Raw genomic sequence first — 13,946 nt, 5'->3', positions numbered from 1 at the left:
TTTTTTTCCTTCTTGTTTTTGTTATAAAATAATTTGAAATTCAGTATTTGGACATGTAATGATATAGAAGTTTTTAATTTTGGATTATTTGCAAAATAAAATGTTAAAATTGTTAGAATTTTGAAGAGGTACCTTGAATGAGTCAAAATTATTCTTCTATATATAGTTATTAATTAATCTAATTTAGTCAAAACTTCATTACCAATAAGTATCAACAAAATCTTAATTCTATTCCACAAGCTTTCAAATGATATTCACCACTGTTGTTGAATTCAATGAGAATCAATCAATAAATTCAAAACCTTAATTGTTACAAAGTCAACAAATAAAAATAAAGAAGGACCCTTTTCTTCTCACACCTTCTGCAACAACAACAACATCAACATCATGAGATCTAAATCATCATATGAAAATGAAAGCAACAAAGGCACTGGTAAACAAAGTCAGGTAAGTAATTAAACAAAATAAAAAAGAATGTTTTTTTATTTTTTATTTTTATTGTATTCAAAATGGGTTTTTAAATTGTAGTTGATGTCGCGATTGTTGTAATTATGGCAGTTATGGCTTGAACTTTTCTGTGATTAAAACATTATTTTTGAATTTAATGCAATCCAAACATAGTCTAACATGATTGTATTGCATTTTGTGCTGCCACATGATGTTTTTGTGATCAAAACATTGTTTTTGAATTTAATGCAACCCAGACATGATCTAAGTATTGCATTTTGTGCGGCCGCATGATGTTTTTTGATTAAAACAATGTTTTTGAATTTAACGTGACATAGATGTGGTCTAATATGATTGCATTGCATTTTGTGCGGCCCCGTGATGTTTTTGTGATTAAGACATTGGTTTTTGAATTTAATGCGATCTAGATGTGGTTTAAATATGATATGTTGTCACATAATTGCGGGATATAGTTACAGATGTTGTCACTTTAATATTGCAGCCGCATCAGGAGGAATTGATGTGGTTTGCAATTTGATATAATGGTCCAAATCATTAAAAAGCTTGATATGCATATTTTCAAATACAGGAAGATAGTGAAGGGAAGCTAGGGAAAGTGGTGTCACCAAACAGCAAAGAATTCTTGTTCATATGTTTCCTTGTAACCCTTTGGTACTCATCAAACATTGGTGTAATTCTTCTGAACAAATATTTGCTATCAAACTATGGTTTCAAGTTCCCAATCTTCCTCACAATGTGTCACATGTCAGCATGTTCTGTTCTTAGCTATGTATCCATTGCATTCTTCAAAGTGGTGCCTCAGCAAATGATCAAATCAAGGTCTCAGTTCATAAAGATTGCAACTTTGAGCATTGTTTTTTGTGGGTCTGTTGTTGGTGGCAACATTTCACTTAGGTACTTGGCTGTTTCATTCAATCAAGCTGTTGGTGCAACCACACCATTTTTCACTGCTGTTTTTGCTTATTTGGCTACCTTTAAGAGAGAGGCATGGATCACTTATGCTGCTCTTGTTCCTGTTGTTACTGGAGTTGTCATTGCAAGTGGGGTATGTCTATCTATTTTTATTATGTTTTTGTTTTTGTTTTATTACATCATAGAATCATCTATAGGTCTTAGTGCATTCAATTTTACGTTATGCCGTATACGTGGTTCATACCGGTTCGTCACTTTTTTATTATTATTACAAGACTTATTCTATGACAAATCCGGTAAGTGGCACGTGGTACGCTCAATTCGGCACGTGGTACGTAAGGTAATGAGTGAATCACGTAATTATGATTCAATTGATTTATAAATTTGTGTTACTAAGCTTTTGTGGATTTGTTTTATTAGATGGAAATAATTATCTGGATTGATTCTGAATGATGTTTGTGCCTGTTTTTATGATGATATAAACATAGATAGTTTTAGTTAACATGCCATTGCAGGATCACATTTCAAATGGCAACACAGAACTGGAATCCTGTTGAACAGATTAGATTGTTTGTGTTTTAGCTGATATGTGATCATTTGATGTATAAGCATTTTATTTCTGATCACCTTATTTAAGAAATGCAATTTGCTTGAAAGTTAATGAGATCTCAACCTTTGAAGAGCTGAAAATCTGATTTTTTTTTTAGTTTACTTGCATATATCAGAAGTCCTAATTTTTGGGTATTCTGTAATCAACTAGCATTGGAGTTGCTTAATTATGTTATTGTATCAAATCATGTGAATATACTTGTCATGAATTAGACTCATTTTAGCCACAATATAATTTAGTAATCTATTATATAGTTACGTGGTACACATATGCGGTTTACTTGGGTACACAATTCGTCATTTTTTACATTAATTTTATGAGATATTCTTTATGACGAATCCGATACGTGAATTCAATACATGGTACGGTAAATTAGAAAATTATATAACTATGATCTGTTAAATATCTAGTAAAGAATGGTAGTTCTTTTTCATGCATAGTGCATATCTCCTTCATAGTTTCAATCCCTTTTTCATTTTTATTCTTGAATGCAGGGTGAACCAGATTTTCACTTATTTGGATTCATTATGTGCTTAAGTGCAACCGCTGCAAGAGCTTTCAAGTCTGTTCTTCAGGGAATTTTGCTTTCTTCTGAAGGGTAAAATATTTATACACTATATCTATGATTTCTAACTTCCTCTTTATCATCTTGCTTAAAAACTATCCAGCTAAAATTTAAGATCACTGAACACTGCTATCCGATAGGAATTCCCTCACCTTTACGATCAACCGAAACTAAAAGTTGTACTTTTCTGGAAAACAACCTACGAAGGATACTTCAGGAAGTTGTTATTTGTACTGTAAGCGGAAGATACAGTGTCATGTCGTAAATCACGACTCATGAGATATGCAATTATAAATGATATACAACAGGAAAGAGAGTAGTTATAACTTGTAAATGAGCATATGATGTGATTAAAACTCACTCATCTCTAAACTTAACTTAGACTTAACTCTGCTCATGTTTGTCTTCTTTGTGTAAATGCTGCATTGCATGAGTCTTCAAACCTTCATCATAACATTTTCTTATTTTCTTTGCAACACAAGTATTGTAAATTGTTATGTTCCTTCAAGTTATCTTGTTTTATGACTATGATCAGAATTTCAGAATATTCCATCCCCTTATTATAATGTTGCTCTACTCAACTTAACAGGGAAAAGTTGAACTCGATGAACTTGCTTCTGTATATGTCTCCAATCGCCGTCATATTTTTGTTGCCCGCTGCACTTATCATGGAGCCTAATGTTGTAGAAGTCACATTAGCACTGGGAAGGGAAAATAAATCTATGTGGCTACTACTTTTGCTTAACTCGGTCACAGCATATGCAGCAAACTTAACAAACTTCTTGGTCACTAAACATACAAGTGCTCTAACACTCCAGGTTTGCCTTTTTCTCTTACTGCCCATTACTAGAAATCATGACCACTTCTTAAGTTCTTAAAAGCTAAAAAAATAATGAAGATGAAACTTTTATGTTATATTCATCAACACAATCAATAACAAACTGAAACTGTTATATGTTTAAGCTTTTCAAATGATATGTCTTGAATCTATGAAAGAATAATACACTGCATTGATCTGGATTATTTACATAATTTCTTTTAATCTTATGCTTGATAATTTTCAAAAGTTTCATATTATAATAAGCTTTCTCAACATTTAAAGATTAATGTTGAAAGATTATCCTGCAGATGGCACATTCTTTAGTTTCTGCAAATAAATATTCTCTTTTAGTTGTTTACTTTGGGAACAAAAACCATAAGGATGTTGACATAATCAAGATTTCATTTGGTTCTTTCATTCATTTATCTGATTGTGAAAGTTGCTTCTTTGGACTTTAATAGTAGAAGCAGACACAGAATCAAGTTAAAAACCATGTCAATGTCTGCTTAATGCTAACTTGCTTTGTTATTTTGTGCAATTTATACTCAACAGGTGTTAGGAAATGCAAAAGGTGCTGTAGCTGTAGTTATCTCAATACTGCTATTCAAAAACCCTGTGACTATTGTTGGCATGGGTGGTTACACAATAACTGTACTAGGAGTAGCTGCATATGGAGAAACAAAAAGGAGGTTCAGATGAATGGTCACTAACATTTGCTGATTTTCTTATGTATTTTACTGTAGTTTATCACATATATGACCAAGTTTTTTTGTAATGTGCCTAGGAGTAAGGGCCAGCTAAGTGTTTTTATTGTGTTATCTTGTTTCATCTATCAGATATAAATATTTATCCATTTTGGTACATTTTGTTCTAAGAGTGACCATATTTTTCATGGAATTGAAAGGCTCAAGTTATAAAGACCTCAGATGCATAAGCTTGAACTTTCAGTTGTGTAAAGTTCATGATCACATCATGTGTGAGTGACCTTGCGCCGGTTTAACGCTCCTAGGCCGGTTTAATGCTCCTAGGCCGGTTTAACGCTCCTAGGCTGGTTTAACTACATATGCTACAAATAATAGGAATTCAAACATGATTTGATACTAGTATATTATCAGAGCAATTTCAATGCTTATCATTGCACATGGACCAACTTGGTTATAGTATCATAAATGTAGTTAAAATGAAAATCAACTCATATATAACTATGTTGGTAGATATTCAACAAAATTCATTTGCTCCAAAAGTATCTACAAATTTCACCAGGTATCAAATCATTGCATTAAAAGGACACTGCCAAGGAGAAATCATCAATACAAGCAATTTACTCATGTCAAAAGTTACTTTGGTTAGAAGTTATAGTCAATGTGCACATCCAATTTTCTTTTAGTAAGATTACTTAATAGTTTCCAAATGACCAAAATGAAAAGTAAGAAACTATTCACACCCCAAAGGCAAGAAAGAAAGGAAGACAAAACCAGAATCTTTCCATATTTTATGCAAGCTCAGGACCAGAAGGCAGTGCCTCATAACCATCATGGTGCTTAGTGGTAATATCTTTTTCAACTGGGATGCACTTGATGATAGCAGCTATAGGCATGCTAACTGCTCCAATTAAGACACTGAGTAACCAGAATTGCCAATTTAGAGGAACCGTGCTCGCAAAAGTTCCCAGGAACTCGACTATGATCACTTGAAATGCTACTGTGGCGGAAATTATGATCAGAAACATCCAGCTGTCAAAAATTCCTTTGAATATGTTTATTTTTTCGATGTCTCTGCTATTTATCTCATTAAACACCTGCCAAAAGAGAAAACAGTTAGCTAAATAAGTAGAACACAGTGCATTATTTCATTTATACATTATCATGAGTGCTGTATTACAGTATTTTCATGAGAAATACTGATAGATACAATATAAGAGGAATGTCTCACCAAGGGAATTAGCAGATATCCATCACCTTTTTCCCAGTGCTCAAAGTAAGTTATCACTATTTAATGATATTTGTTTATATACAAAGATTTCCAACGTCTATTACGAAATTAGTAAGCATTTTATGTCTGACGACTCTCCCGAAATACTTAACTAGAAAGTTTCATGTTTAACAAGCTTTTTTGATATTATTAAGAGTATTCCCTCATTCTATAAGTAAGGAACTAATCACTTTCGGGGTGCATGACTATCCCGCCCAACAAGTGTCACTTACAGGAATCGAACATTTGACCTTTTGGCCTATCTGGGGGAATCTAGTGGGACCTTACACTACTAGACAAACACCTTGTCGGTATGTTTAACAAGCTTTGAATAAACATTTGACAGCTAATAACATAATCCAAACCGAAGAGAAAATGAGTATCTGGTGTGTGCATAATGTACCTGGCAAAATACAAAGGAGTTGAATATCAAAGTGTTGAGCAATATAGTTGAATCTGAACCAGTAATACCGAGTAGCCGCTTCCCGTTAAAGTTTAGAAGTGCAAGGACAATTAACTGATATATACTTTGACCAGTGATATTCCTCCACATAGGTTTGGTGATAAAACTTGCTCCCCTTCCAACTGGAGGTCTTTGCATAAGTCCATCGTTAGGCGGTTCCGTAGCCAAGGCCAATGCACCAAGAGTGTCCATAATCAAGTTAACCCAAAGAAGCTGAACAGCTGTGAGTGGAGCAGATCCTGAAAGTAAAGTAGACTATTATCCATGTTCCTTGAAACAAAACAAACATAATTTAAGGACTAAATATGTTTTGTAAACTAACAAACCAGTAATGCATGCAGAAACGAAGTTGGTAATCAGAGCAACGACATTAACTGTTAACTGAAACTGCACGAATTTTTGAATGTTTATGTATACTGCCCGTCCCCATTTGGCTACGTTGACAATACTGGCGAAGTTATCGTCTAATATGATAACATCAGCATTTTCTTTGGCAACCTGTGAGAAAACAAACTAGTATTAGATATCCTTAGCATCAAACAAGTATTGATATAACAAAGATAAGTTAACAAATAGTGCAATTTTTGAAGAATGTAAGAGCTACCCAAATTACAAAGATAACCAGAGTTTCAAATGAACTTAAATACACAACAAAGAGCCTAAGAAGGAAAGGAAAATGTAAAACATTTTCAAAAACACGTAACAAGCAAGAGACACAAACCTCAGTTCCAGCTATGCCCATGGCGAGTCCGATGTCTGCTTCATGCAGTGCAGGAGCATCATTGGTTCCATCACCAGTAACAGCAACAACCTCACCAAACATATTCCTCAAATTGGTTACTAATTTATGCTTGTCAAGCGGTAAGGATCGTGCCATAACCTGTAACGTTATTGAAAATGCAACATAAAGTCAAATATCTCCAAGGATAATTTTTTAGGTTCAATCTAGAAAGAGGATTGAAAGTAACATAATTTACTATGATATCGAAACCTGAATTTTTGGTATGATATCCTTCATTTGCCCTGGAGACAAGTCTCGAAAATCTGGTCCCTCTATGGCTACACCACCCTCAGTAAGTATACCACATTCTTTAGCTATAGCTCTAGCTGTATTTATGTTGTCACCAGTGACCATGCGGACAGTTATTCCCGCTGCTAAACAAGTTTGAACAGCTTCCTTAACCCCAGGGCGTACAGGATCCTTGATTCCTATTATGGCTATCAGAGTGTAGCCATTATCCGGGATGTTGCTTTCCTCATGGATTTCACTAAGGTCTTTTACAGCCAAACAAAGAGTTCTCAAAGCTTCAGAGGCAAAGCTATTTATAACATCCAAGACTTCATTCACACGGCTCTCATGAAGATCAACAACTTTACCATTGCGGTCAATAATTTTGTCACACATTTTTAATATTATTTCTGATGCACCTTTGCAGAAAGCTTGGACCCCTCCATCAGGAAGACCTACAAGCACAGACATCTTCTTCCTGACTGAATTGAAAGGCTCAACCTTGATTATCTTACCCGCTCCACGCTGAGCATCAAAATCAGTACCCAAATGCAAGCCAAATTCCAATAATGCTGATTCTGTTGGGGTTCCCAATGTTGTATTCTTTCCATCTTTATCTTTAACTACTTCAGATGAAGTATTTTGGAATATAGCTTGTGAAAGGGTGGTTAATACATCTTCGGATATCTTTGTTCGCAATTCATCTGCACTCTCATTACTTTTAATCTGTGTGACATCTTCACATATCCACACTTTATTAACTACCATATGATTAGTGGTCAATGTCCCTGTCTTATCTGTGCATATGCAACTAGCTGAACCCATAGTCTCACAAGCCGAAAGATGCCTCACAAGTGCCCGGTCATTCATTAATTTTTTCATTGCGAAAGCAAGACTTAGTGTCACAGCCAATGGTAATCCTTCAGGAACTGCAACAACTATTATGGTTACAGCAATAGCAAAGAAGTCCAGCAGCTTCATTGCGTCGTTCGAAGACCAAACGGAAATGTCACCGCGAAGCCCTTTTTCGACCAGAAACCTTATTGTCAACACTAAAAATGTCACAACTGCAAATGCCAAACCGATTTTACCGATAATTGTAGCAACCCCATTCAGTTTCACCTGCAATGGGGTCTCATCCTCTCCTCCCTCGCTAAGCGTTTCCATCAATTTTCCCCATTCAGTCTTCATGCCAACAGTTGTAACTAACATCTTCCCGAGACCATCCTGCACTTTAGTTCCCGATAGAAGAAAGGGGTTTTCTCCATTTACATTTGCAGGTTCGCTCTCACCTGACAAACTTGATTCGTCGATAAGCAAAGAATATCCTGATATATAAATCCCATCAGCAGGAACTTGATCACCGGTTGACAAATGAACAATATCACCAACTACAATATCATAGATCAAGATCTTCTGTCTTTTCCCACCCCTGGTGACATGAACAAATATCTTTTTCTTCTCTTTGTCCAATTCCTGGAACTGCAGAGATTGCTTGTAGTCACTAATAGCAGTAACGATGACTACCAAAAATATACTTAGTATGATTCCTACACCATCATAAGTTCCCTTTGGCCACCCTTCAGTTGAAATCCCTACACCAATAGAAACTATAGCACAGACCATAAGAATGACTAGAGTTAAGTCCTGTAGTGCATCCCACACAAACATCAGGAACGATCTCGAAGGTTTCTCCGTATAACGATTTACCCCATAAATCTGTTGTCTGCTATTTATACCCTCTTCATTGACACCCTCATCCACCGAGACTGCAAGTTTCCTCGCAACAGCTTCAACTCCGCCAATATTACTCAAGTTCTTAGAAACGTGGGCACGGACGATAGAAGCAATCTCGTCTGGATGAATTCCGAAACCAGCTGCTCTTGCCTCTTCTGGTAACTTGTATTCAACTCGGCTACCGGCTGCATAGAAAAGCCATATGAACTAAGAAAGCATACAAAGATCAAACAATTTGATATGAATACTATCGAAATTTGAGCACCATACCATCAATAAATTGCAATGCTGCCTTTTGAACATATAGAGCAATCCGAATTTTTTCCTGATATAGCCAAACTGGTAATCTCAAATTCACATTAACAATATACACAAAGATAAGCAACTACATACATTGCACCTTATCTCTGCTAACTAAAAAGGTATTTCAGAAAATCTTAACAACAGTCAAGCCTTTATCTCACTGGGTAGAGTCGGTTACATGGATCGTACAACATCATAATATTCTATTATAAATTGTATACTATAATTAAGATCAAACAATTTAAAAGTTTCCACTTTAATCAAGATCATTTGAAGCATCTGAGTTAGCTAACTGATGGAAGCATTAGAAAATCATCAATTACCCTTTACTAGTCAGTAGTTACATTATTTTTTACTTGAATAAAATAAGAATCAAGGTAAAATCAACTATAAGGATCGAACAATGTTCTAACGTTATCATAAACCATGCAGGAATGGACATAAACCATAATGCAGGAATGGACATAAACCATAATGCAGGAGAGAAGGTTACTTGCAGTGCAGTACTTAGCAGCCTATTATTATAATTATTTTTAGTCTCATATTTAATTTTCTAATCACTTTGTTCAGTAAATGGTTAAACTGGTTCATCAAATATAAGTCGTCTGTTATATTAATCCTTCGTTGATGATCATAGTTCGTTTGCGAGTTGGTTTTTAAAAAATAATCGAGAAATGAATAAAAGTGTACATTTATATTGTCCCTCCCTAACAAACGTAGTCAAGAAGAATTTAATTTTCATTGAGAAATCAATAGAAGTGTACATTTATAATTATTTATTGCTAAATCAACAAGTAATTTATTACTAATATGTACCCACAATTATACATAACATATTATCATAATACATTATGAGTTTAATGTTGATATATACGAGTGTAAAAATTTCTGTACGATTAATTCATGGTTCATGTGCATTATGAGTTAACAAAAACAATGAGCAATATAGCGATACATATAAAATATATTATAATATATATGCATATATTATTTTCTCATAAATTATTTCTGATGCAGTTTAATAAAAGAGAATAAAATATATCATCAGAAGATAACTTATCTCCTTAAATTCACCTCAATGTTTGATATTTATCTTATTTCTCTTATTCAAGAAGTTTTTCTTTTAAAAAATAAGACTTTCTTTTAAAAAATAAGACATGTGTGAAACAAGATGATGAAATTTTGAAATGATACTGCAACACTAACGCGTTTATTGTTGAGGTGGATTTAATGTGATAGAAAATTCAACAAGACGAGTCTAAACCGTGTTTCAATTTTCAAGTCTTTTGTCAATTCAAGACCAATATTAAATAATACAACTCAATGGTAGTTTCATTTTCTTACATAAAATCAATGGTAGTTATGGAGATTGACTGTAATATAGTTTTTGAATAGTATTAAAAATAAATCATACGGTTATTATAATATATAAAACTTATAATAGATATATACTTAGTTCCACACTTCCACTTCAAAACTATGCAATACTAGTCTGTCCACATGTCACATAATAATAGAATTTAATTGAAAGAGCATTATCGCATTCATAATCAATAATTCTTTAATTTCGTTCAAGGATTATATGAAGTAACTATTTAAAAAGTTGACTGTTTAATTAGGTTGGATACTAAAATGGAGATAAATACTTTGAATTTTAAACAAAACTTAAACTTAAAGTCAATTACATATTCTAATTAACAGTATTTTATTATATACATCCTTATAATAAAATTATTAAATAAGTGATTGATTCATTGTTTATTCATAGTAATTGATTACTAACCTTTTATTGACTATATTTATAATATACTAATAAATTACTTATTATATATTAAAAAATAATGTATTAAGAAATCTATCATATCACCTAATGATATAGTTTAAATTTAAATATATTTTGTTACCTAATTCTTACTTAATCTAGTATTTTTAATTCTGAATGATTTAAATAATGTGATGGACATAATTATAAATATGGTGCTTCAGAACAGAAAAAAATATATATACACTAATTGTATAAGAATTTTTTTACACGATCATTATATCATTTACCATTTATATTTAATCATCATTAACTTAGTAAAAATAAATGATGGATTATATGATTAATGTGTATACATCTTTATACTACGCTTCTATATATATTTGGCTCATTCACCAATATTATTTGGCCACTGAGGTTGTTACCTTTGGGTATCACCAAAGACCACAACAATGTCTATCAAATAGGTCATTGTCAAAATAACTGTGCATATAACTTTTTGTTAGGGAAATTTCTTGGAAGTTTAGTTAGATTCTGAAATCACACGTTTAGTAAATTATAAGACTAAAATTGTCAATAGGGAACAAAAAAAATGCTGAAAGAAGTTTGTCTTAAGAAATAAATATTTGCTATCAATGTCATCCAAACTACACGACAATGAATTTTATTTATTATATGAGTTTAAAATCTACATATTAATAATATAAATTTTTTATACTATTAGTACATCATTTATTATTAATTTGTATTATTATTGTTTAAGAATCAATAATAGTTAACAAATCAATGGTGTATGATTGCTGAAAGTGTAAAAAATTCTTGCACAATAATTGTATACATTTTAAATCATTATTATATACATTTTTATTATTACTAAATATATCACCTCTAATATTTTTGGAGATAAAACTAATCTCTTTTGAGATTCGTAATTGTCCCTTGATAAATAACACTTTTAGGAATCAAAGCTTTAATTTTTTTGGTAACAAACTACACTAACACTGACATATTTTTTTAATAATAATGAAAAGGCTAAAAGTAACTTTAAATTGCTTTAGAAAAAGTAAGTTATATAAAAATAGAGTAGTACTATTACATACGGAGGATCACCTTTTCTTCTTTTTGTGACCAGATAGTCCTATCAGCATTCATGGGCCTTAATTCTTTTTATAACTTCTTATATCTTTTAGGATGAATGATTCCATCCATAAAAAATCAATTCATTTAATTTGAATATTATTAAGATAAAAATACGTATACACTGAGGGTAGAAATTTTTTACATTAACAATATATTATTTACTATTTATTTTTAATTATTATTTACTTTTAACTAAAAATATCATAACTGTGTATAAATTTTTATACTGTCAATATATAGATATTATACTATCTTACTAATGTTTCAATCTTTTTGATATGGTTCCCCTATGAATAATGAATTTTATTTATGGTTTGTGACTACTTTCCCATCAAGTATTCAGTTCCAGAATCAAACATTAACTTTTTATCTCATACGATTTCCAACAAGCCAGATTATACAATTAGATCAATACTTTCTTCATTAATATATTAGTTATATCACATAATAATTTCTCCAAATTTTCCGTTATTTTTTTTTGCCAAACGAGGCGCAATTAAATGGTGGTGGCAGAAGGTGCCCTCCAAATATGAAACGCATTTAATTTAGATTTCGGTCCAAAAATAAGTTTTTTAAACTTACTTTTAATTATACTTATCAATTCTAATGAAATTTAATAGTTTAGACCTATTCACTAATTCAAACAATTGAATTTTCTTAGAATTGATGACTATAATTGAATGTAAATTTAAAAAATTTACTCTTAAAAGATATCAATCATCTCCTTTTAATTTAACATGAGTACTTATCCTTACTTTTGTGATTTTCAAAAACAAACACTTTGTGCATTCCTAACTACACGTTGGCCAATGCTATTGCTATATTCGATACTACTCACCACCATGCCATATAATTTGGTTATTTTACATTAACTTCATTCCATACCTCATTTCAAAGTCACATTTTTTTACACTTGAACTATAATAATTTAAAATATGAAATCACAAAAACTTGTCACATAATCATTTCTAAACTTGGCCTCAAAGAAACATTACTTTCCTCTATATTTTACCCAAAAATCACTATCACCTTATGGGTTCAAATTTAAGTAAAATGAACCATTTATTACTTGAAATTTTCTTGTCTTTTCTTTATTAGCTTTTATATTCGTATTTTTTTGTCATCTATATTTTTTATAGTTACAAAGATAATTTCACTTTTTAATTGATACATTATGAGAATCTTTTATCTATTAACTTCCCATATTTTTAATTCTCAAACTTTAGTGTTCTAAGATCTCAACAGACAAAACATATGAATATGACTTTCATGTTAACTTAATCGCACTAATATTTTTTCATCAAGTAATATTTATACACTATCAATATAAAAATTTATACATTATCATCACATACATTTGCTGAATAATAATTAAAAATGAATGATAAATACATTTTTTTTTTTTCTCATTTCTAACACATCAATATTTCTCGTTAGTCCTCTTAGAACAAAAATGGTTGAACTCGGCAAGTCCAATTTTTTTCTGATTGTCATGGATTAAAAAATATCATTTAATCTTTCGTTCGATAAAATAACTCTCGGCTAGTCCGACAGACTTACACAGAGGAGGTCCAAAATAAATTGATTGACATCAAATTTTTACTCAAATGAATTATAGAAAAGAAAAAAATTAAGACCTGGATTCCAAGCTTAATCTGTTCTGCTTCAGAACGTTTGTCAAGATCAGCGACCATACGGAACCGGCGGCGGCGATTCTTGACGACGAAGCTGACAGCGGATCTCCACCGTGTGAGAGCTTCAACGGAGGGATTTTTAGAGTCCAATTCGAAATCCTTGAGGAGACTCTTCATTGCGAATCGAAGAGTTTGTTTCTTCTGTCAATGAATGAAATTTATACAATCTCCAAGAGTTTTGAGAAATGGAGATTCTATAAGGAAGAGTGAAAATAGAAATTTATGGAATCGCTTTTTATAGAAACTGGGTCTGAAGCAAAATTGATTTTTTAAACACGCCATTTCATGATCAACAATTTCACATCAGGTCAAATATATTTTGTTTTTTTATTATGAGTATAATATATGTGCACAGTTTACTGATACACGTTTATTTATATTACTTTATTTAAGAATTAATAATAAATTAATGAATAAATATTAATAATAGATAATGTATTGAAATTGTAAAAAACTTTTATATTATTAGTATATTTGTGCTTTGTTTTGTTG

General features: G+C 31.8%; 2 protein-coding genes across 3 annotated transcripts; one reads left to right on the top strand and one right to left on the bottom strand.

Moving 5' to 3' along the window:
- Positions 224 to 4,246, top strand: LOC109356927 (probable sugar phosphate/phosphate translocator At5g04160). 2 transcript variants are annotated; one of them, XM_019600566.1, is made up of 6 exons: positions 224 to 442; positions 786 to 790; positions 1,037 to 1,513; positions 2,485 to 2,588; positions 3,145 to 3,373; positions 3,928 to 4,246. In XM_019600566.1, exons 1-6 carry the CDS (start codon positions 388 to 390, stop codon positions 4,072 to 4,074), a joined length of 1,017 nt encoding a protein of 338 aa, XP_019456111.1. In that variant the 5' UTR covers positions 224 to 387; the 3' UTR covers positions 4,075 to 4,246. The 2 variants fall into 2 exon arrangements, with proteins under 2 accessions (XP_019456111.1, XP_019456110.1); XM_019600565.1 differs by lacking the exon at positions 786 to 790 and having other exon boundaries at positions 224 to 447.
- LOC109356926 (putative calcium-transporting ATPase 11, plasma membrane-type) lies at positions 4,551 to 13,730 on the bottom strand. Its single transcript, XM_019600564.1, has 7 exons — positions 13,398 to 13,730; positions 8,826 to 8,880; positions 6,801 to 8,740; positions 6,531 to 6,689; positions 6,136 to 6,307; positions 5,750 to 6,048; positions 4,551 to 5,173 (listed from the first exon to the last, which is right to left on the bottom strand). The coding sequence occupies exons 1-7, from the start codon at positions 13,569 to 13,571 to the stop codon at positions 4,868 to 4,870; spliced, it is 3,105 nt and encodes a 1,034-aa protein (XP_019456109.1). The 5' UTR covers positions 13,572 to 13,730; the 3' UTR covers positions 4,551 to 4,867.

The sequence above is a fragment of the Lupinus angustifolius genome, chromosome LG09, assembly GCF_001865875.1.
Source record: "Lupinus angustifolius cultivar Tanjil chromosome LG09, LupAngTanjil_v1.0, whole genome shotgun sequence".
NCBI classification, from domain to species: domain Eukaryota; kingdom Viridiplantae; phylum Streptophyta; class Magnoliopsida; order Fabales; family Fabaceae; genus Lupinus; species Lupinus angustifolius.
This window is presented reverse-complemented; position numbering and strand designations above follow the sequence as displayed.

What these genes read in the sequence shown, in the direction of transcription:
- LOC109356926 (XM_019600564.1), bottom strand. Translation starts at nt 13,571, where the DNA reads ATGAAGAGTCTCCTCAAGGATTTCGAATTGGACTCTAAAAATCCCTCC. An exon ending in ATATCATACCAAAAATTCAG is followed by an intron (nt 6,690 to 6,800) that starts GTTTCGATATCA and finishes ATAACGTTACAG; the next exon opens with GTTATGGCACGATCCTTACC. An exon ending in TGGGCATAGCTGGAACTGAG is followed by an intron (nt 6,308 to 6,530) that starts GTTTGTGTCTCT and finishes GTTTTCTCACAG; the next exon opens with GTTGCCAAAGAAAATGCTGA.
- LOC109356927 (XM_019600566.1), top strand. Translation starts at nt 388, where the DNA reads ATGAGATCTAAATCATCATATGAAAATGAAAGCAACAAAGGCACTGGT. An exon ending in GAGTTGTCATTGCAAGTGGG is followed by an intron (nt 1,514 to 2,484) that starts GTATGTCTATCT and finishes TCTTGAATGCAG; the next exon opens with GGTGAACCAGATTTTCACTT. An exon ending in CAAGTGCTCTAACACTCCAG is followed by an intron (nt 3,374 to 3,927) that starts GTTTGCCTTTTT and finishes TATACTCAACAG; the next exon opens with GTGTTAGGAAATGCAAAAGG.